Genomic DNA, 23,465 nt, shown 5'->3' on the forward strand with positions numbered 1-23,465 from the left:
TGTCTGTACTGACTGTGTGTGGGAGAATAATCAAAGTAAGGCAATTTTCAAGATGAACCATTTATTGAGGACAGATGCTGAACAGAATGCAGATTTATGAAATCATTCAAACTAAACTACAGCTTGTGTTAAATGCAGGACATTGCATGATTTAGGGATATTTAATTAAAATGTAACATTTTCCTTTTAAATCACAGCGGGACTCGACATGACAGTGGCAGGGATTCACATTCATTTGTGTCAATCATAAAACACTGTTAATGTGGTTATAATTAGTCAAAGCAAATAAATTGATTACAGATAGTTTTATTCTTCATTGAAGAATAAAACTATCTGCTCTCACAATAAATAAAATGGGAAAATCTACAATTTCAAAACATTGAACATGTTAATAGTGTGTAAAATAATTTACATTTATGGGAAAGATCAAACGGTTACCCTGGGATGCTAATGGAGAAAATTTTAATTCTCCATTAGGGTTGATGAGGGTTTTGGTGCATAGCTGTCATACTCTGGAGGAAACAATACTCTGTTTTAAATACAAATGAGTCACAAGGCACTGTCAACCAATAGTCACCATGGTTACAGCACTCACTTTCTCCAATTCCTTTGAGTGTCCCTGAATCTAATACCATTAAAGCTGTCAGTGCACACAAGTAAGCACTTCACAGCAGCTCAGTTATTCCTCAACAGACAATGGGTCAAACGGACTCAAATCAGCTGATTAAAAGATTACATCAGTTGAAAACAATAATAACAGTAATTATATCTTATTGCAGAAGAAGATTTCTAAAGGCTGAAACCACTGTGTACACATGTTTACCACAACTTTAAAAGTATATCAAACATAAATGGACAGTAATATAGTCAATAATACGGTCATCACAAAGTACGGCAGTATATGATACAGGTAACTGAAATGTGTTAACGAGTTTTGACAGGACAACAACCACCAAACTCTGCAGCTTTACCAAAAATAATAAAATGAACAAGTAAGTTATGGCTTATTGTTTGAAAGAGGCAAATGTTATGATGATTTTGTAAGATGACACAAAGTGTAAAGCAAGATTTGGTTACAACTGGCTGTAAAGAAGTTTTTTTTTTTTTTTTTTGCAAAGCATTTAAAAAAAAATTTCTTCCTGTACAAAAAAATTGATCAAAACCATCTGCTGCGTAAAATAAGACCCATACTGAAACAGGTCTAAAGAATACATAACTTTTTAAAGACTGCCCCATCTGCTGCAGAATTAAAGTGGAATATAAATCACTAAACATGTACTTTTATCAGGTCAGTTGAATCTAACACAGTATTAAAACTCCTAAAGTATTTATTTAGTACCATTATAAAAAGGGCATTTTTAAAAAATATTGTGATTAAACATGATACTGAAAATCAGATGAAATAGATCTTGTAAGAAAAATATTTACAGATGAAGCAAATGCCCTTAGCTGATGAAAATATAACTGAAACAAACATTATAATCTTAACTATTCATTATGGTAAACAGGAACTATGATATTACTAAAGATCAGGGCACTTCTTCTCCCTCTCATGGAATGTCTCTTGTGAATAAATGTGAAAGGAAAAAACACTAAAGCAGCACTGAGCTATATTTGGCCACCAGGTGGTAGAAATATTAGAAACAAAGTTTTATTTTTAAGTTGCTATGGCTCATCTGCAAAACAAACCACACTAAATATACCCAAATAAAGCTTATTTTGTCCAGCAACAGGACTTTAACTCACATTTGGTCCACTTTGAGCAAAAAATATTCCTCACTCATCATTTTAATGGTAGCGCACATCCCAGAAAGTTTTGACACAGTTTTTATGCACAAAAGTGACTGAAAAAATCAAACACCCTGCTAAGTGTTTAAGGTTCAATAAGCTCAAGGATCTATTAATCGGTGCATTCAGAGCATGCATATTTTCAGAATTAAATCTCATACAGTAATCACGTACATATATAAAAAATAATAATAAATTGGCTCTCTAAACGGGTTTATCCCGTTTTTAGTTCTTTATCTTTCACAACACTAGCCCTCTGTTATTTGGCACATTTTACTGGAAAAGCTCTCAGACAGGAACCAGCAGCTAAGGAAACACATTCAATACATCTATCAGATATCCCAGTGCTGTAATTATTACATTAACCTTTCATAGCCAGCTAAGTGCCACGTGCATCGTTTATAGGAAGCAGCACGTCAGATGCGTCTAAATGCAACTTGTACCTCCTGTGAAAAATACAAGATAGATAAGTCTATCTTTCTTGAGAACAGGTAATATCAGAAATATACAGATCCACGTAGGGCTGGTCCGGACCGTGGTGGTGGCAGCCTAATACCTGTAGGTACACACAAAAAAAATGTTTTTAAAGTTTCAGGAAGTCCTATAAAATATCAACATTGGTTTACATTTTAACACGCATATTAAATACAATTCTAGGATAAAAATTTATATTCTGATTTTTATGTGTCAACTGGGTTTAAAGTTGTTTCACTGTCAAGTTACTAAAGTTTTAGGGTAAGCATCAAGAAGAAGCATCCATCCATCCATTTTCTTTACACCCTTGTCCCTTAGTGGGGTCGGGAGGGTTACTGGTGCTCATCTCCAGCTTCAAGAAGAAACATTTGCTACTGAATAATTTTCAGAACACTGAATATATTAAGATATATATTTATTAGAGAAAATGTTTTAAGGTGCCTGTGTTTTATCATTTTAAATGTGCAAAGTACATAAGTACCTGTAGTAGTTTGGCTTAAAGGGGCCATTTTTATTCAAACCCAGATACTTTGCCTGCTCATCTGTGAGTTCTGTCAGGTGGGCATCAAAAGTGGCCAGATGCAAACTGGCCACGTACTCATCTGAAAAAGAAAAAACAAAATGGCTTAGGGAGACAATTCAAAAGACTCAATGTCTGAGATTATTTCTACGGGAGACTTTTACTGCAAAAACTTTACATTCTCAATTTGAAAGCAGGAATTTAATATCTACTTTCAAATCTTATAATTGTGCACTGTAAACTTCTGCTCTCTTTATTCTCACTTCTCCTTCAAATTTTTGTTGTCGTTCTCAGGTTTTCTGCTTCTTGCACAGATATTTTCTCCTTGCGCTACAAGCTTCCTCTCTGCAAAGATCAAATATGTGCCCACAAACCTCTCTTCCTTACTTGTAAATTCAGTAATAACAAAATAACCAATGACTTTGTCAGAAGGATTTCATTGACAGACTTCTCTTTTCTGTTTTTTTTTAGTAACTAGAGACAGCAACAAGCCTCGTGTTTCAGCTATAAACTTGTGATCACTTCACAGCATTTACACTGAAAAACTGAAGTTAATAGCTTCAAATTTGAGAAAAGTTGTAACATTCAACCTCTGCAGCTAATAAAACCTTAACAAATAAGGTTTTAAAACATGTCCCAAAGGCACTTAAACTCAAAGAGCTTAACAGCCTAACATATTACATTGAATAGAGGCGTTACTCCCTCTATCCACAGATGCCTGTAAACTTGTTAATAACTTTAGCTGTAATAGAGTTAACATTAATGTAGAAAATTAATATGTGCTTGAATTAAGTTGAAAAATAAACAAATTCTAAATGTTGAGAACTTTACATCAACAAAACTCCATCCAACAAATTAAAAAGTTCCTGGAAAATGAAGCACAACCTCCCTATTACAGACTTCTTCTGTGGTAAATTTCCACCCTGGAATCTGTTTTTACTCTGGTAAATGCAGTGTAGATGTAGTTGGTTACACTGCCCTAGTTCCTGGAAAATGTGCTTTAAGTTGCGTTTCTTTACATTAAGCTATCAATAAAACCAAAATAACAAAACTTACACGTTTGGTAGATAGATGTAGAAAACCAATTAATTCACTCTACTGCTATTGTATGGTTCTTCTTGCAAGCTTCTAAAATCCATCCATCCATCCATTCTGTACACCCTTGTCCCTTAGTGGGGTCGGGAGGGTTGTTAGTGCCTATCTCCAGCTAACGTTCCGGGCGAGAGGCGGGGTCACCCTGGACAGGTCGCCAGTCTGTCGCAGGGCAACAAGGAGACAGACAGGACACACAACCATGCACACACACACTCACTCACACCTCAGCTCCTAAAATGTAAAAACAATACTGTCACACTTTGAATCCTTACCCATTTTTTTGGGAAGCAAGTACACGTCTTGTTTGTAACGTCCCTCTGGGGCATTATACAACTCTATGAGGGCCAAAGCCTGAACAGAAAAAACTATTACTCACACAGTCATATCAAAAATGAAAAAAGACAACAAATCTTGAATTTAATACAAGCAAGAGTCAGGAAAAGGGAGGCAAGGTTATAAAAATAGCTATAATTTAGTTCCCCGGTTACTCCGTCATTTCCAGGGCGGATCAAGAGATTACGAGCCATAATTGCAGAAAATGGAAAAAGCCTGCTGCAAATCATGTGTGCTCTTCCAGCTATACTATAATAGAGCAGAAACATAAATATGGTTTGGCTTTTATAACCATTTTACCTGAGTGGTGGCTGTGATGGAAAGGACAAAGGTGGGAACGGTGGAGCAGCTCAGGTTCAACAGGCGCCCCTGTGAAACATGACACCATGTTATTAGCAGGATAAAAAGAGTTTGCATATCATCAATATCACAGAGTACAACTTAATCCATAAGCGTAAGGTAAAGGACATGACAAGACATATTTTATAAAACATCCTGCTTAAATACCAGCTATTTTATCTGATCAAGTTAACATCCACAGAGATGTCTCACACAAAGACAAACATGTCATTGATAAAAAATACTACAGTCCTAAGACTTCATTTCATTTATTAAATTTGTAGTTATAAGATGTAACTCCAGTAATCAAAGGCGAAGCCAGTTACCTCAGCCAGCAGGATGACCCTTTTGCCATCAGGCCAGATCACATGATCCACCTGAGAGCGGACTCGTTCCCACGTCAGCTCAGGAGTCCGTAGACTAGCCTGAAAGTATCAAAAACAGGAGTCACTCTCTCATCTTTAACACAATCCTTCAAATATCTTTATGAGTTACTTAAATAGGTTTTAAAGCAAGAGTTTACCACATCGATCTCAGTGTTTGAGTGTCCCATGTTGCACACAATGCAGCCATTTTTCATTCGATCCAGCTGGTCCCTGGTCACCACGTTTTTGTTCCCTGCAGAAAGGCCATTTTAATCCGTCATCCACATAACAGCGTCCAATCAAAGTTCAACAGTGCAAAGAGCCATTAGCTGAAAAGCCTCTATAACAGATTAAAAAGCACAGAAATATAATCCTGTATCTGTGCATCCTTAGGAGGCCGTCAGTATGACTTTAAAGTTGTGTTACCAGTGCATGTGATGATAACATCGACCAGGCGAATGACCTCATTCAGCTTGACGACCCTGAATCCATCCATGCTGGAGAGAACAGAGATTAGTTGGCCACATCATGACGGCATCACATATCTACTGACATGCAAATCAATTTAAGTGCAGAGCAGAGCTCCCTGGTGTGTTGTTGTGTTGTGTGGGAATTAACTGAACAATACCGTCAAACTATGTTGAGAGTAACTAGTATAATGGAGTACCTATGGTTGAATTTATTGCATAAATCACACAATTTTTAGCCATCAATGAATTTAAATTGGCTGATTTCTGGGCAAACCCATTGGCTTTTAAGAATTAGCCACATATTTTCATTAGGGTTTCAATAAGGTTGAGGTTAGGGCTGTAGTGATACAATAATCTCATGATATCGTATCATGAGCTACACAGCCCTACACAATATTCTGCTCACGATATGATTTATATTGCTATATTCAGCAAACTATACAATTCAATACACTTTTGCGATTTTCTAAAATATTTTAGAGGGACAGCACAGGGTGATTTTGGTGACATTTGTGACTTATAGAGTTGGATTTAATTAATTTAACTGAAAACTGATTAAAAGCACCAACTACACAATATCTGGCTCTGCTTGGACATGGACACAGACTTAAAGTCGACAGCTGGACAAAATGAATCAAAGAAGTGGTGAGAAAACATGTTTCTTTTAATTGAAACAGTACAAACTGTAGCTTACATGCATTTGTAAAGTAAATAAAGTGCACCAAGTACCCTGCTCTGAATAGTTTGATACCTTTTTAGCCTTGACACTTAACATCTGAAGGAATCACTCTAAGCCTGATGACCTAATCACTCTCCTGGCGAAGCAAGCAGTGAGTGAGCCAGGTGACAGTTGGATGTTACGATCAATAGAGATTTTTTTTCTAGAAAAGAAAATATCGATATACATCGCAAAATCGATATTATTACACAGCCCTAGTTGAGGCCATAATAAAAGTCTAAAAGGTTTGAATCTTTTAAACTTATTTAGTGTTGTTTTCAGCACTGCATAAGTTTTTTTCACCTGTAGTTTCAAAATGCCACAGTGAGCTTGCCAACAAATGAACAAAATATCAGATGATGATGTTCCAGCAACTTGCAATAACTCAGCCTCTTGAGCCGCCTGGATCTGGAATATAATTACATTTTCCAAGGGGCAGCTTGGACAGAAGTAATTGACAGCATTTAGTTTTTCGACAGGTCAGAGATCCCAAACGTACATCAGAACTCCTCAATCCTTTGAAAATATATGCTTAACAGCCATGTTTGTGTGAGGAAACCGACCATTGTGCATTAACTCCACCAGTTCTGATAATAAGTGGACAAATAAATTAAGTGAAGGTCTCACCAGTGCATTTTTCTAGTTAGTGTCTTTAAATGCTCGTTATTAATGATGCAGTCTGGCCTGTGTATCCACAGTATGACAGCACATTTAGCACGGCGATCATTTAAATTCATCTTCTCACCAGGCTTGCAGGGCACAGATGGGATCAATCTCTGTAACGTAGACGACGGCTCCCAAAGCCTTCAGAGCTGCAGAGCAACCTTTTCCAACCTGAAACAAAACCACATCAGGCAAAAAAAGATGGTTCCTTAAAACATAAATATAAAAAAACTGCTGTATTTAAACTATGAAACTCAGTTCTCCCAACATTTGTTTTACGTCATTAAGATTAGATTGTCCCTTGATATTGCAAATTGTCTCTCACCTCACCGTACCCACAAACCACCACCTGCTTTCCTCCGAACATGACATCTGTGGTTCGCTTCAAACTAAACAGATTGGAGACGTAAAATTTGCATATTTAGTGGCAAAGAAGAAAAGCTACACGGAAGATTGAGAATCTGAGTAGCCGGAAATATTACTTGACACAATCTGAACCGTATTGTTCATCACAGCTCAAACAAATCAAGGTTTTTTTATTGGCTTATTTTCTATTTTGACTTAAAACAATTTATGTTGCATCTGATGAGGTTGATCTTTACCACCTAATTCATGCACAAAGGAAAATGCTACTATGAGACAGCAGTTTAACTAGCAGCTAATTAACCAGCAGGGACAGCACTGATCCAGTTCAAAGATATGCTGACCATGTAAAAACACAGTGCACTATACCATAACAAATACAGCAACAAATTGTTAATGTACACAGAATATTCAATTGTTAATTTGCATTTGGAAACTGGTGCAACAAAAAAAAACCTTTAAAATAATAATACCTAACTCATTTTACTCACCCATCTAAGATAGACTCCCTGCAGCAGTACAGGTTGTCAAACTTCTGCTTTGTCACAGAGTCGTTTACGTTCATGGCTGGAACACACAGCTTCCCCGCTTTAGAAAGCTGGTACAACCTGGATTTTTTAAAAAAGACAAAAAACATGAAACAGGTTAGCAAAAATCTAAACATGTTCATAGGATTCACATCTAATTTAAAGAAAATCACCTGTGAACCCCAGTAACACTCTCCTCTACAATGCCTCTGATCTTCTTGAAGACGTTTGGATATTTCTTATACACCCAGTGTGTCAGGTCTCCTCCATCATCAAGGATCTAACAGAGATTAAAAGTTTTCACATCGATATTTCACATCCAAGTAGATATACAAAAGAAGTACACCATTTGTTCATATACAAATTGCAATTAACAAAACACAAGCAGCTCTTCTGGTCCTTTCAGAGATATTTTAGGCAACTGTTTCTATTGGTCCTGTATATCTTATATTTTTCATATCTTATATCAAACTGTGACTTCATGAGGGGATAAAAATGTTTTCCACACACCATGTTGGGCTGCCAGCCCTCAGTGTTGACACAGCGGTCAATACACCACCAGAAGTCATCCTCAGATTCTCCTTTCCAGGCAAACGCAGCCACACCTAAGACATCAGAGATAGTAATAATATAAAGCATTTTCCACAACACATTGTTGTGGGTTTTCAGTCTCTTTAACCCCCAGAACAACAAACCTAATGGTCAGATTTCATGTTCTACTTTATCTATAGAGCCGTTTTAAGTTCAAGTCTGAAATGATAAAAGAACAAAACCAGAAAAATAATTTAATCATCACTGAATTACTAAAATAAAAATTTAAAAACAGCAAATACATTGAATAATTACAAAGATAGTTAATATAGATTACATTAAAACGATGAGTTTTAAGATTCGTCTTGAAAGCTGAGACAATTTCAGAATTTCTTTTAGCTTACATATTTCCACTGTATGTCAAAATGGACAATAAAAATTTGTAATTTTTCCAGTTCAAACCGTCTGAGTTTATGTAAAGCTCCAATATCAGGACACGATGTAAACGCCAGTTAAAGAGTTGCTCGACAGCAGTTGACATTTGCAGATTATTTTCCACAGAGTTCAATAAACAGCCCATCTTGAAGAAGATGACGCACACCAATAAATTACAAAGACAAGCACCTAGAAGTGCAGAAGCCCCGGAGAGCACTGAACTCTCCTACTTTACCAGAACTCTTAATGTTTTCTCTGGGCATTTAGTGCACAACATTTAGACAGTTACATAGCAACCATGGATAAAAAGGCTCAAACAGGGCCACTCTCTCTCTAAATGGGGATACTTATGTGGTCCAATCATCTCTGCAGGGTTCAATGTTCAAGGGTTTGCCATTTCCAAACAGTAACCTTGGTTTTAAACGACGAGATGTTCCCATTACAAAGCAAAGCTTTGCTCAAAAGGCGCCAATAGAGGGCACGTAACACATGCTATGAACATCATGGCTGTAGTCAAGTGGAAGTAAAATATAAAAAGGATCAAACTGCCAAGTTAATGATTAATATTTATAAGATTACATGTCAGCTGGCTCGATAAGGGAATTGTTTTCATCATCTCTGCTGCTTACCTCTCTCTGCCAGGGCAGCAGCAACTTCATTCTGTGTTGAATAAATGTTACAAGCAGTCCAACGGCACTGAGCTCCAAGAGCCACCAGAGTCTCAATCAGCACCTGATGAGAACCACACAGACAGGAACGCGACATGTAATACGTTTCATTTAAAACCTTACAGTGTGCATCCAAGCCTCTGTTAAGCCACTAAAGTTTGATATGAGGAAATATATGTATATGTATCTTACTGCAGTCTGAGCAGTTATGTGAGTGCAGCCCACGATTTTGGCACCCGCTAAAGGTTTCTCACTCTGTGCTCTCTTCCTGAGTGAGATCAGCGCCGACATATCTGAACAACATAACAAATAGTGAGTGGGAGAAACAAAAGCACAGATGATGCTGAAAAACTCGTAGTTTTCACAATATCCCTCAGAGAGACGGTTATTTCTATATGCACTCTGTTAAAGTGTGAAACAGAACTTACTAGTACCGGGTCGGACATCCGTTTGTCTTCACAACCATCTTAATTCTTGAGGGCATTTTGGACTTTAATGGATGAAAATGGTCAATAGCAAAACTCGGGTAAAGTGGTGGTGTTTAAAATATACTCAGTTAATAATAAGAGGCCCAGTATGCCAAGAAAACATCACCTAAACTATTACTCTACTGATGACATTAGTCATTATGGTTTATGCTTTTGATCTTTACAACAAATTCTTCTCCTCCTGTCTAAATGCTGCAGCTTAAATAAAGACTTTGTTATTCAGTACAGCCTGTTTGGCACCAATAACCATTCTTAGTTACTTAAATTGGATTTTATTCTGTTACTCTGTTTGAACGTCAGAGACTAGGTGCCTGAGGGTGTTGTTAATTGGTCAGCAGTTTTGTTAAAACGCAACAAACATCTTATCTTATGGTGACCAGTGAGTTTATAGTTAAATAAAACCACTCTTTCCCATAATAACTATTTAATCTATGGGTAACAATAATAATTGTCGATTAATGGTTTACTAGCGTAAAATTAGTTCCAATTGATTAATTAATATAATCTGCTAATCTGCTTGTAGTTTGGTCGCCATCCAGAAGAGGGCGTCGCTGGTCATTCTTCAGTCGGTATTTAATACAGCCGACACAAAATAATGTTAAAATTTAAGTTGTATTTTTAGTTAGCATATTATGAAAAATTTTGCCCATCATGTCATTGAAAGACAATCGGCCTTCTTCATGCGACAAAAAACTGAAGTTTTTTTAAGAAAATGGTCAGTAATCAATCAGCTAGCCTTAGCCAGTTTCTCATGACATTAGTTGACCAGGTGCTTTTTATTTTCAAATCTGTAAAGTGGTGTAATAAATGGTCAGTTTTTTTGTTTGTTTTTTTAATCAGAAAAACCCTAACCAAGAAGTTCATAGAAACTAGCATTGCCTGATTAAAAAAAAAAAAAAAAGCACATGAAGACAGATTTTCCGTCTGCGTTTTTGATGAATCAGCTACAAGTGAGCTGCTCAGTTCTCTGTGTGTCTTCGTCATGCGTTACCTTGTTCTGCTATCTCAATCTCACGTCTCCCGAATTCAGCCTGCTTGATGTTTTTCACGCAGAAGTCGCTGCTGCCCTTTGAGTTGACTTGCGTTTTGTCCCGAGGCGAAGTCTCGTCATCTGAGCTATCAGTGTAGGATGCAGCTGAAATTAGAAAATACATGAATAACAATACTTAGGATGTCTTGATGTTGTGTATGTGGTGCAGTATGCATGATGTGAACTCTTACCAGAGCTGTAGCTGTCGGTGGAGGACTGTGAGATGGAGCGGGACAGGGAACGGCGGCCGGTTTTGGTGGGAAACCTGCTGAACTCCTGTTTTTCCTCAACAAATTGAATTTGCTATTAAACAAACAAACAAACAAGTATTTGGTTTAAACTGATATGATATGAAACAAATGTAAAGTCAGCACAAAAACAAACACAAAAGCAAAAGGATTTTATTTGAAGAAAATGCAGTAGAATTGTTTTAAATATTTTGTGTGATGGTTTTGAAGTTTTGCTAAAACTGAATGAAGTCAGATGGGTTTATTTTTCTTGTCAAATCATAATTCTTTTATAGCTGGCAAGCTTCTCTTTTGCCAAAAATAGATGCTTAAGCCGCCTTTGGAAATTTGGTTTTGGATGTCCCAATCCAACTTATACTGCTAGTGAACAACCCCCCACTCAACTGAGCTGCTATGAAAAATGTATGCGTGTTGCATAAATTAGTAAACATGATGCTTATAAAATGGAGCAGTCTCTTTCGCCATGTCAGCTTATTTGTAATCACAGCAGCACATTTTTGATGACTGAGAATGTTAGGATGGATGGAAGTAGAAAGGTGTCATGTTTTTGACTTCATGCAACTATTTGTGTTATGGATCATTTAATAAGCTGAGCCTCTTGAGCTACACGTTTCCATTATTGATAGAAATCAGCTAAACATTTATAGACCTTTAAAGAAATCTTGCTGTGCATAACCTAGTTAACAAAGTTATTCATTGTGTAACTAAGCTTATGACCACAGACTTCAATGCACATAATTGTATTTATTATAGACCAACACAAAGCACCACATAATGTTTAAATGGAAGGAAAATATATATATATTTTTTTTTGTAATTTAAATTGTTGGCATGTATTACATTTTGTATTCAGTCCCTCTAACTCCTGTACCCCCAAAATAAAATCTAGTGTAATCAATTGCTTTTGGAGTCATTTAATTTGTAAACAGAGTTTACCTGGACGTAATTTAATCTCAGTTTAAATCCAGACGCTTTGTGAAGGGCTCAGCGGTTTGTTAGGGAACATTAGTGAACAATTGAGAGGATCAAAGAAGGCAGCAGACAGGTCAGGCAGAAAGTTTAAAGTAGTTAGGTCATTAAAAATATCCCACGCTTCGAACATCACACGGAGCACGGTTCAACCCCTCACCCGAAAATGAAAAAGTGGAAAAACACAAACCTATTAAAATTAGAGAAGCGGTTCAGAAACCCCAGAAAATAATAGAGGAGCTACAGAGCGCCACAGGAAAATAATCAGCTGTGCATTCCATAATTTCAGGATGGAAGCGTGGAAAGATTGTTGAACTATGTAGTCAGATCACACCAAGTCCATGCCATATTTTTTATATTTTTTGTTTAAAAAAAATGCATCAAAATAATTTACCTCCCACTTCACAATTATTGTATTTGTCCATCAGAAAAATCCTAAAGAAAATCCATATGAATTTGTGGAAAACATCTATAGGTGCAAATATTTTTGCAAGGAACTGTACATACATAATATTTGTATTTCTGCATTGTATGCTTATCTTAAGATAATAATCAGATTCTGAATGTTTGAGCTTTTGGTGACTGTTATCAAGGTTTAAAGCTGAAACAGGCCAAAGTGGCAAGATGGCATGAAAATAGGTCTAGAAGATAAAGCAGTCATACATCTTAACTGAGATAAAGATATTTTCCCCTGTGCCGCTCTTTGTGTTGTCAAATACGTTGCCAAACACATAAGTGCATAAGACATAAATCGCCATCTTAAAAATAGAATGTATCTCATGACAGTTGACAGCGTTGTCATTTGTTGCAGGAAATTGTACGTTTTTCTCCTACAAAAACATAATCAAAACTATCCAGTAAACTGTGACTTCAAATACATTTTATTATTTGTTCATCTGTTTTCAGGGAACAAAATTATTTCTGCTTCAAAAAAATCTTACTCTTTGGCTATGCAAACAACTACTAAAACAAATGTAGTTACTGCTGCAGAGTAACAGGCCTACTTAAAAGAAAAAGAGGATGTGAAACAGTGAAATTAAAACAAAGCAGAAACTTTGACTTGGAACCCCTGGGTTGAGGGCGTTGGACCTTTGATTTAACTAAACTTCTTTTCCCTTGGGGTATACCAGCTTGAAGTTGGCATATTTTCAAAAATCTGCTGCTAGTATTTTTTTCCATTCCTGTCTGACTTTAATGAAGCCTCAGGAAGGTCAAACTCCTCCCTGTTCCTTCAAAGTGTTGGGTAACATCTGACTTTTGGGAAGTTTACAAAAGAACAAATAGCCCTGTTGTTTCAGAGACCTATATAATATAGCAGTTTGTTTAAAAACAAAAACCAAGAAGTATTTCTAGTGAGGTATATCCTATAACTTCAAGATCTTAGCAGGAAACGTGATGTTACTTACAAATTACACATTTTAAACAAATTGTGTACAGCACCTTGTAAATGAATTAAGACAATGACATGAAGTGGAAGGACAAATATACATGTTTTTCTTTTTTCTTTTTTACAAATTGTGCAAGGAGAATATTAATAAGTAGAGGAGGTAAAATGGTCCATTGTGTCTCTGGAGGAGCTGCAGAAATGACACAGCTTAGATGGAAAAATCTTTTGATAGGACGACCTTTAGTTGTCAATTCAGCAAATCTGGACTATATGAAAGAGTGGTAAGAAAAAAAAATATGACAAGGCATGATTGAAGTTTGCCAAAAGCCATGCAGGGGACACAAATAACATGTGAAAAAGGTGGCCTGGTGAGTTGAGACTGTTAGCAGTAGGTTCAGTGATCTGAAAAACTAACACCCTGAACATATGGTACCCGTGGTAAAACACTGTGGTGGCAGAATAGTGGTGTGGGAATGCTTTTCTTCAGCAGGTAGTGTTGGAGACTGTAGTGGAGGTTTGTGTTAACTCAGGACTGCATTCCTGGACATACAGACAGAGCTCAGTTTTGAATGGCTTCGATTAGGGGTTGCATGAGTCAATCATGCCTCACGAAACACTTTAAATTTGAGGAAGATTCATCTAAAACTTAAGAATTTAGATGTTCAAAGCTGGTCTTTCACAAGCCACAACACAACGACGAACAGCTCTGTATATGCCAAATTTAATCAAATACGTGAAGTTTGTGGCTTAAAGACAAAATAAGAAAAAAGTTGAAAAAGTAAGAATACTTTTACAACACATATAAACACTCTGCAGTACGTTATTAACAGTTGTTCAGCCTTCAACTGCATAAAACATGACGAGAAACAGACGACATGCAGCCACAAACATTTACGTAACAGCAGACCGCATGAGCACAGAGTTGCCATCTAAACGTCCTCCATGGATGCCGTTAAGCTGCCCGTTAATGTAGCTTAAGAAGCCTTACCTTTTTAACTGGTTTGTGAGTGGGCACAGCGCTGAACACCGACGACAACTCTCCCATGTTAATTTCGCTGTTCTTGCTCACGGTCATGGCTGAATATTTTTCCGCAACATTTTCGCTCTCCTTCACTTCTTTGCTCGCCTGCTTCACCTCCGGTTTCGCATCCCCGGCTGTCTCGGACATGTTGGCAGCAGTGAAACCTTACCTGGACAGAAATACAACGACCGCTGAAGTAACGAGGTGAGCAAACGTTAAATGTCCTAGGCTTCTGCTGCTACTACTAGCTGCTCGCTGTTCAAAGGAGGGCGGAAGGGAGGCTTTTATGGTTTACGACATTAAAAAAAACTCGGTAAACTATATTAATAGTAAATAATATGTGACTGACTTTGGCTTGGAGATGAAAAATATCTTTATGTATCCAGTTTGGTTGCGTAGGCAGTGTCCGTGCTGTTTCCCTTCTGACTCAACAGTCACCTGGCTGAGAAACTTTGTGGGCAGCTACTAACAGACTGCCGGGGCGTGTCGTGCGTGAGGACGCCTTCACTGTAACTGGGAAAACAGAATTATACAAAGATGGCGTTTTATTTACGTGTTGTGTTTTGTTTTTAGTTAACAATTTTTTTTTTTTTACCAGAAATATTTTCATACTGCCCGTAACATTAAATTAATTTAGAATAAACATAGAGAGTAACATGTCACTCTCTACATGCAATCTACGTTGTTCTCGTGTTCTAACTGATAAAATGTATCAAAATTCCGTACACAAAATAATTCATTTTAAGTATCCGTTTGTAGTCATTTGCATACCATGCCGTTACACCAGAAGATAGTAGCACGTACAGACAGACAGATAAAAGAAAACATTATCATAGAGTGATGGCTTTGTCTGAGCGCATGGTGTAAATAATTTAGATGCAATAATGGTGAAGAAGATGTCTGCAATATTTGCAGACATTATCTCCAACAGACAGTTCTGGGCCGCATTGTTAGGGTCACTAATAGTGAGTCAATTTGCCATTTAAAAATAAAGGATTTGTTTTTGTTTGTTTGTTTTGCTTTTATTGAAAATGTTACATTACCTTGTTTTTATTGCAAATACCATAAATCAGAGTGAAATACATTTAGAATAAAAGAAAGCAAAAATATTTCCAATTTACATGTTTGCGTTCTTTAATTGTAATAATAATAATAATAATAATAATAATAATAATAATAATAATAATAATAATAATAATAATAAATAATGACACGATGTATTCATGTGTTCATTGAGAATTTAGTTAGTAATTGGAGACTATTTAAATCTAAATGAAACTGGTTACTAAATCTAAAAGAAAAGTAAAAAATAATTATAAAGAACAGCATTCGATCCTTAAAATGCAACTTTGAAAATGTGTGTATTGGCAAGTGATTTGACTGTGGATTGTTTTGTGAAAATTTACATACAAGATACATTAAAAAAGCAATGCAGGAAAACAAATGAAAACCACCACAACCGCATATAATTTGAAGTTAATGACACCCTGATGTTTTTTCAGATGGTCTGTGGGAGTCATAATTAAACAATTAAAAACAAACCTAAAAACAATTTAACTGCAGTTTTTTTTTACCATAGTACTTGTAATCATTTCAACACCTTCTTATTGTGGACCGATTTTGAGCTAGAGTCGAATCCTATGGTCTGCAACCTTTACATCTGAAATTTGTCCTTTGACTGAGGACAAAGGACAGGGTCTGAACAAGTTGATTAAAACTTGTTCAGACCCTGGAAGGTTACCGGACCTTTTAGAATATACACCCAGATGAGTTCTTTTTTGTCAAATTAAAAGCACCTTTTGAAAATAGGTACCATAATAGCCACTTAAATTTTTTGAAATGCTTTTGAAAACATGTTTGTTTTTAAAAATAGTTTTTATATTGGTCTGATGTAATATAAATTTTTAAGCGGGAAATCATAACTAACAGAAATAAAGGTTTTTAAACATCCATCTGTGTGCAATGAACCTATTTAATGTGTTTCACATAGTGCTTAAGTTTCTGGGATAAGTTAGCTTTTCAATAATATTCTAATTTATTGAATGTGTTTTAGCACATTCCCATGTGTTAAAAATAACAGATAAAGATGTTACTTTTAAAGAACCATCATTTTAATCATATATTTTAATTTTTTTAAAAGAAAAACTTAAAACTTTTGCAATTGAACTGAATATGTTTTAGTCACATAGTTTTAAAATTAATGACAAGAATAACTGGTATAAAATAGATTGTCTTTATGTTGTGGATATTCAATGCAATTACTCCATAAAAAAACGGACAAACTACTAAAACCTGCATATGTTTTTATATCAGCATTTATCTTTTTAATATTTAACCAAAGTTTTTAAGGGTAGTTTTTCAAGGTCCAAGGTCCAAAGAGCCAGATGAGCCTCAGAGCTGCAGATTGCTGACCAGATTTGTAACAAAAATGTTGAAACAGCGCCACATCTACAGTCGTCTTAACTTTGTGGCCAAACGTGGTATTTAATTTCCGAAATATCTGAAATTTCGAGAACAAACCTTAATTGAATATTCAGGATTGTATTTGTAATACATAAGTATTTTCACATTAGCTAATTTGTAAGAAAGAATCTTGAGAGAAAAGTATAACACGGAAGGCCCGCCCTACCGGAAACAGCGTTCTGGCGGCTAAGCTACACACAAACGTCCTTTCCGACACGCCATTTTCCGTCGACTTCCGAGAGGAGCACGTCTGCGGTGGAGACGCTGAAACTTTAATCTGCAAGCTGCATTAAATACGGTACAGTTTGTGCATAACGTGTTCTTGTAAATCCCGCGGAGTCACATCTAAAATATTATTTTGGTTAGCGTCATCGTACCGCCTCAGCTTTGTGTGTTTTTATTGTTCGGTTTCTGCGGCTGTTAGCGCCGCTTCTACGAGTAGGCCTCGAAAAAGCGACAGCCATTTTAGCGATTCTTTTGAACACATTCGTCGTGTAATCTGCATCGAGTTTTCACTTTTTAAAATGCAACATATTGATCTGGATTTTAATTAAGAAGTGATTTCATTAAATGTAATTTAAGGCTAGTTCGTGTAGGATCTAAGTACGTTACTGGTCAGCATCAACTGTAGTTGAGGTAGAAAACTGGGTCATGCTGTCGAGGGTAGAGCATGCAAATTAATGGTATTTGGCCTCTTTAGTCGATGAAATACTTTGATTTTAAGCGTGTTCGTAAATAATGGACTAAAACTGAATATAAAGAAACAAAACGTGTTATTGGCTTTCGATGTAATATTTAAGACTGTTTTGCTGCTTTTGTTGAATCTGAAGCGTAGTTTGTTGAAACTTGTAGGTTTGATTGAGGTTTTTAAATATTACCCAGTTTTAGATTAATTTCTCCACCTAAAAACATCGAAGCAAACTTGTGTCTTTATGAAAAAGATTTTCACACATGGCAAACTAAACATTAAAGCATCTTTAGTTTAGAGTTGAACAATCCAGTCCAGATTTTTCATGTTTTAATCTAAAGTTAAACCAATATAATTCAGATTTATTAAAAGTATGTGATATGCCGTGGGTTTTGTGTTTTTTTATTGTTATTTTAGTGATAGGGCAGTTCAGCACAGCTGTTTTTTTATGAATTGTACTTACTGCTGCTTTTATAATCTGTTTTTCTTTATTTCAGATCCAGCCATGCATCGGGACTGTCCCCTCGACTGTAAGGTTTATGTCGGAAATCTGGGAAACAATGGAAACAAGACGGAGCTGGAGAGGGCCTTTGGCTACTACGGCCCCCTGCGCAGTGTGTGGGTGGCCAGGAATCCCCCGGGTTTTGCCTTTGTTGAGTTTGAAGATCCCAGAGATGCGACTGATGCCGTGCGTGAGTTAGATGGAAGGTGGGTCACGATGCGCGTCTCTCAAACCATAATTACAAAAGCATGGAAACAGGTTGGACTTGTGCTACATGCCATTACTCACAGCTTGATTGGTTTGTAGAACACTTTGTGGTTGCCGGGTGCGAGTGGAACTGTCCAACGGTGAGAAGCGCAGTCGCACCCGCGGTGCACCTCCCTCGTGGGGCAGGCGCATTCGAGATCGAGACGATTACCGGCGGCGCAGCCCACCGCAGAGGCGAAGGTGACCTACATCTTGATATTGTTCTCAATATTATGTGTTTGCATTTTTCTCTGTGAGTTACTCTTTCGTTTCTCCTATTGGCAGTATTTTTCCTGATAAGTGATTGTGGTTTTCCATTCTAGGCTTCTGTAGAGCCTTTTTTTTCCTGCTGAGCTTACATTGGTGACTGTTGCGCTTTCTAAAGCTTGTTTTAAATTTGATCAAAAATGATATCTAAAACAGATTAGTAGCAATAGTAGCAGGACCTTCCTTCTCTCCTGTCTACTACAAAATTCCTCATTAGAATGGCACGCACGGCATTGAGTTTTGCTTTAAGCATCAATGCTCCTTTTGTTGTGTACACTCCTACTACTAGCTTCTTTACAGTGGCAAAATAGGTATTTGAAAACCGGTTTAGGCTCTTATTTAAAAAGAATAGTTTAACCTGTTTTACAAATTTGGGGGGGGGGGTGTGAAAGTGGCAAATGTGTTTTTTTTTTTTTTTTTTTCCTTCTTGTTTGAGGATGTTTTTTACTTTTCATCTATATTAATAAGAATGAAACCCGTTGCAGAGCCACCACCATGCCTCTTCTCACCACCCTCTGAGTCAGTCAACTAGTCCTCTTTCAGCATCATGTGACTGCTGACCATCGTGCCCCAATCAGCTTGGCTGGTGCTGTCACATGACCCGGGCATGGCCAGTCGTCAGGTTGCACCAGCCCATTGGTTCCTCAGCATGCCGTTCTCAACCTCCTCCTCCTTCAGCCTTTAACCAAACGGCAGCGGCCTACCTCTCATTCCCGACCAATCAGCGTATTATGTTTCCAAAAGTCTACACTCCACCAGCAGCAGCCTGCAGCTTACCAATTAAAGCAGGAATAAAGCCACAAGCAGCCCCCATCTGCCTGCCAACTTATCACCTTGCAGCATCTGGCCAGTCTCATTCAGCCAATTCTACCCACCCGGCCGACAGTCTGCCTCCCTTTCGTCATTTCTAGCTTGTTGAAATCCAAAAATACTAGTAAGTTTTCCTGCTTCATTCAGTACACTGCAGATTACAGTTTTAACAGTGAAGACACAGCTGGTTGAAGAGGTTATTCTTTATTTTTCTCATTCATAGCTTTATTTTGTTGTCCACAACTTTTGTAGTCGTTTGTTTTGTTTTCTTCCAAATGGGTGTGGTACAATATCAAATCTCTGGAACTTGTTTCATGTTTTCAGAGCTTTGATATGCATATATATATATAATCACACAATTAAAACACACTTCAGATTCCCCAATGACTTTCAAATCTCTTGGGTCATTGGGATTTTAGCTGGTTGTTTCTGACAGAAATGCCCTCAATTTGTCAAGGTGCCACTTTAAGTGCAGTGGACCAGTTTCATACAGATGGCAGCCCCTTAATGTTTCAGTTTCCCCCCACGTGGGCCCGGTCACAGAGAGAATAATTGTCCAATTTTATAAACTTTTTTTTTTTTAAAAGCACACCTTACAAACTGGACTAAATTTCACATTTAACCGAATTGTACTGTAGAATAGTTGAGAGGGAATTCTTAAGTGTCTGCCACCTTTATGTGCTCGGTTTGTTGCCAGTGACTGTAAATTGTTTCCCTTTAAGTAACTGAAATAGACAAAGGGCTGTGCTGAGGTAACCCAGGATAGTAGGACTATAATAATTTGCAGTTCTGCAGGTTAATCGGTCAATTTGTCCTTGTTTTTAAACACTTGTATTTCTCTTGCGCAGATCCCCTCGCAGGCGAAGCTTCAGCCGCAGCCGAAGCAGGTTCGTCAGCTCCTACATTTACCTCTTTTAAACTCATTTGTGAATCCTAATAGGATATTTCAAGTACTCTGAACTGAAAGTTGAATGGTGTATGAAAGCATTCGTTGTGGGCTGAATTTTGTCAGGTTGTATTTGCATGGAAGCCTGGGAACGCCCATTATTCAAAACTGCTAACTTAACCACAAACAATACATTGTACCTTTTACTTCCATTTTTAAATGAAATGACACCAGGTGAGCTACCAGAGTCACCAGAAACATGAAACTTGTTTTGCTTGAATCTTTTTCTGATTTTATTTTCCAGGTCTTTGTCAAGAGACAGGAGGAGAGAGAGGTCCCTCTCCCGGGACAGGAACCATAAGCCTTCCAGGTCCTTCTCTCGTTCTAGAAGGTATTAGTACTTTGCCTTATGTTTTGCCATATAGTCCAGTAGAGGTGGGCTGAATTTTACTGCAATATTTTGTGGTACTATTGCAATAGCGATAAAATTTATGATAAAAAAAAAAACGATTTATTCGTTAGGTTTTTTTTAGGTCATAGCACCAGAAACAAATACTGTTCTTAAAAAACTTTCCCATTACAAACGGGCTTCTTCAAATTGCCATTTACATATTTATGTCAATATACTTAATTTGAATTTATCAAGAAAATCATAAAAGTCCAGAGATTTCTTAGGTTGCGGTGATGTGAGCTGAATTAATGAAACTCCTTAAATTTGCTGTTTTCTCAGGATTATTAGCTGGAATTATTTGCCATTCTTACAGCATTTTCATATTTTGTCATGTTACAATCACAAACTCTGTGGTTTGTGTGATGAAACAACACAAAATTGTGCATAATTGTGAAAGTAAAACAAACAAAAAAACATGGAAGAACCTGCTCTGATCCCATGAAACCAAAACTAAGCATTTTATGCTGCAGGAAAATCGCTGTTGTAAAATTAATATCACACATAACTCTGACCTCATGACTCCCACGGTGTCATGTGGTGCTGCCAAGCACTACAGTGTGTGGAGGTTTTTCTTTATCAGGGACTGGAAAACTGGTTGGAGTTAATGGGAACATGGATGAAGCTTAATGAGCTTAAAAGCAGCCTCTAATACCACTGAGGTTGTGTTGGTTTGCAAAGGATGGGCTGACATTTCACTCTGCAGATACACAGAGCTAATAGAGACACACCCAAAAGGCCTGCAGCTGTAGACGCTGCACAAAGTGGAAAAGGCTAAAGTCTAAATATATTTTTGCAAAGTTCTTTACATTGTTAGCTGCTTGCATGACAAGTTTGGGATATTTTTTGTTTATTTTTGTACATGTTGTCACCCCGTATCATTAACATTTCCCCTCTTCACCCCACAGCCGCTCCAGGTCTACTGAAAGAAGATAGAGGAGTCAAGTCAGGTTTAAAGGGAGCTGCAGATGAACGTTTTTACAGGCTCTGCCATTTCATATGATGGACTCCAGCATCGATGTGCGATCGTTTCTTTTTTTTTGTTTCTTTTTTTTTTGTTTTTATTTTAACACGCCTTTTAGTGTCCCTCCTTTTCTTTTGTTATGACTTGTCTTCAAACACACGGAGTGGGCGCGTGCAGGTGTAACGCCTCATCGCTGTCACCAACGCGCCACGTTTTGATGATCCTGACACAGTCGTCGTCCCTCCCTGCATTCCAGATTTAATCTAAGCTTTTGGTTCATGTCCATGAATGTACTGTGTAGTTTGACGTTGTGTCAGTAGTTTGTCATTTTCACTGTGCAACAGCAAGAAAAGACTTTGGGGGGAAAAAGTGAATAATTTCCCCCTTTTGATTGTGTTTTTGATTTGCTACTTCCCCACATCTGTTAATGGTTGGTTATCCTTGTTGAAGAAGCAGAATTTTTGCATTTTTTTTTTTGAAACTGTAGTGAACTCAAGTCAAGGTTTGCATATTAGGTTTTACATAGTTGATCTTTTGTTTTGTGTACTGGTCCTTCAATTAAAATACCTGTTGGTTAAAAATGAGTTGTCAGTTTGGATTGATTTATTTACCTTTTTGATACAAATACTGACAAATGCATACCCTTCACAAACAAAAATACACATCCATATGACCGGGGCAGCTCAAACATTTCTCAACTTTTTCTACCTTGGTTTTAGTGGGGCAAACATCCTGAAGCATGTTTGGTATTTTTAAATTGAACAGCTAATGCAAAGCTAGAATAACAGAGATATTGATTAATGTTAAACATAATTTAAGACATGACTTCAAATCTAATTTTATTTGTATAGCACATTTAGGCAGCAAGGCATTTCAAAGTGCTTTACATAATTAAAATAAAAACAGCATGTGACATTGAATAAACTGTGAGAGATTTTTAAAGATAAAAACATTAAAACCCGCGCTCCTTTTAGGACTTCAGTTAAACGTCGTTTAACTGGGACTCTTAACCCTCTGGGACTTCAGTCAAAAACACCGTTTGACAAGGACTCCAACCTCTAGGTTCCTAGTTGAACGCCGTCAACTGGGACTATAAACCCCGTAGGACTTTAGTTAAACGTCGTTTAACTGGGACGTTTTCCGGGGGGCTTTGCATCATTAAAACGGAAACGGAAAGAGAAATAAAAAAGTAAAGATAAAGATTTTTTAAAAAGAAGAAAAGATTAAAAAGGTAAAAACATAAAAATAAAAGATTAATGGTTTCTTACCAGCAAATCTGTTCATATTATAAATCATTTCTGCTCACAAATGTGTTTTTCTCTACAGCACATTGACTCGTGCTTTGAATTAAGTCACTTTTCTAAAGACATTTTGAACTCTTTAAAATGAACGAGTCACTACTTCAACTCATTCTCATTCTTGCCACAAGAGGGCGCCGTCGGAGCACGATATGAACCACATGCGTCATCTCTGGAGATGATTTATCTGTCACATCAGTCTCCTTATCAATGTTTGTACCAGTAGGAAAAGCTTTTTATTGAATAGTCCTGCCACCATGAGCTTCTGGAGGTTTTGATTTACATGCCGTCAACAAACGAATTCAAAGAATATAATGGTTGATATTATAAATTAATGCCTTCCATCCATTTATTTTCTTTGGCTTTTCTGGGAGGCGACATTATCAGAAAACAAACAGGAATGTGCGCAAATCTTTATATTCTGAATTCTAATAAAACATTTTCCATTACAAATGTTTGCA

The 23,465-nt window shown here is 37.0% G+C and overlaps 2 protein-coding genes across 3 annotated transcripts; one reads left to right on the forward strand and one right to left on the reverse strand.

The window, feature by feature from the left end:
• Positions 1–44: 44 nt before the first annotated feature.
• Positions 45–14,896, reverse strand: LOC103465184 (adenosylhomocysteinase 2-like). Its single transcript, XM_008409804.2, has 18 exons — positions 14,782–14,896; positions 14,400–14,601; positions 10,999–11,110; positions 10,769–10,912; positions 9,482–9,582; positions 9,251–9,353; positions 8,166–8,260; positions 7,829–7,935; positions 7,620–7,736; positions 7,091–7,154; positions 6,848–6,936; positions 5,341–5,411; positions 5,073–5,167; positions 4,876–4,974; positions 4,511–4,579; positions 4,150–4,228; positions 2,744–2,864; positions 45–2,344 (listed from the first exon to the last, which is right to left on the reverse strand). The coding sequence occupies exons 2-18, from the start codon at positions 14,577–14,579 to the stop codon at positions 2,338–2,340; spliced, it is 1,653 nt and encodes a 550-aa protein (XP_008408026.1). The 5' UTR covers positions 14,580–14,601; positions 14,782–14,896; the 3' UTR covers positions 45–2,337.
• On the forward strand, positions 14,547–22,290 carry srsf3b (serine and arginine rich splicing factor 3b). 2 transcript variants are annotated; one of them, XM_008409806.1, is made up of 6 exons: positions 14,547–14,636; positions 18,081–18,291; positions 18,392–18,532; positions 20,257–20,295; positions 20,599–20,685; positions 21,651–22,290. In XM_008409806.1, exons 2-6 carry the CDS (start codon positions 18,089–18,091, stop codon positions 21,676–21,678), a joined length of 498 nt encoding a protein of 165 aa, XP_008408028.1. In that variant the 5' UTR covers positions 14,547–14,636; positions 18,081–18,088; the 3' UTR covers positions 21,679–22,290. The 2 variants fall into 2 exon arrangements, with proteins under 2 accessions (XP_008408028.1, XP_008408027.1); XM_008409805.1 differs by lacking the exon at positions 14,547–14,636 and adding an exon at positions 17,085–17,193.
• Positions 22,291–23,465: the final 1,175 nt, after the last annotated feature.

Source organism: Poecilia reticulata, linkage group LG5, assembly GCF_000633615.1.
Source record: "Poecilia reticulata strain Guanapo linkage group LG5, Guppy_female_1.0+MT, whole genome shotgun sequence".
Taxonomy (NCBI): domain Eukaryota; kingdom Metazoa; phylum Chordata; class Actinopteri; order Cyprinodontiformes; family Poeciliidae; genus Poecilia; species Poecilia reticulata.

Coding starts and splice junctions, on each gene's coding strand:
- LOC103465184 (XM_008409804.2), bottom strand. CDS start 14,579: ATGTCCGAGACAGCCGGGGATGCGAAACCGGAGGTGAAGCAGGCGAGC. Junction 4,975..5,072: donor CAAACACTGAGATCGATGTG/GTAAACTCTTGC, acceptor TGATACTTTCAG/GCTAGTCTACGGACTCCTGA. Junction 4,580..4,875: donor GGGTCATCCTGCTGGCTGAG/GTAACTGGCTTC, acceptor CATGTTTCACAG/GGGCGCCTGTTGAACCTGAG.
- srsf3b (XM_008409806.1), top strand. CDS start 18,089: ATGCATCGGGACTGTCCCCTCGACTGTAAGGTTTATGTCGGAAATCTG. Junction 20,296..20,598: donor TTCAGCCGCAGCCGAAGCAG/GTTCGTCAGCTC, acceptor TTTATTTTCCAG/GTCTTTGTCAAGAGACAGGA. Junction 20,686..21,650: donor TCCTTCTCTCGTTCTAGAAG/GTATTAGTACTT, acceptor TTCACCCCACAG/CCGCTCCAGGTCTACTGAAA.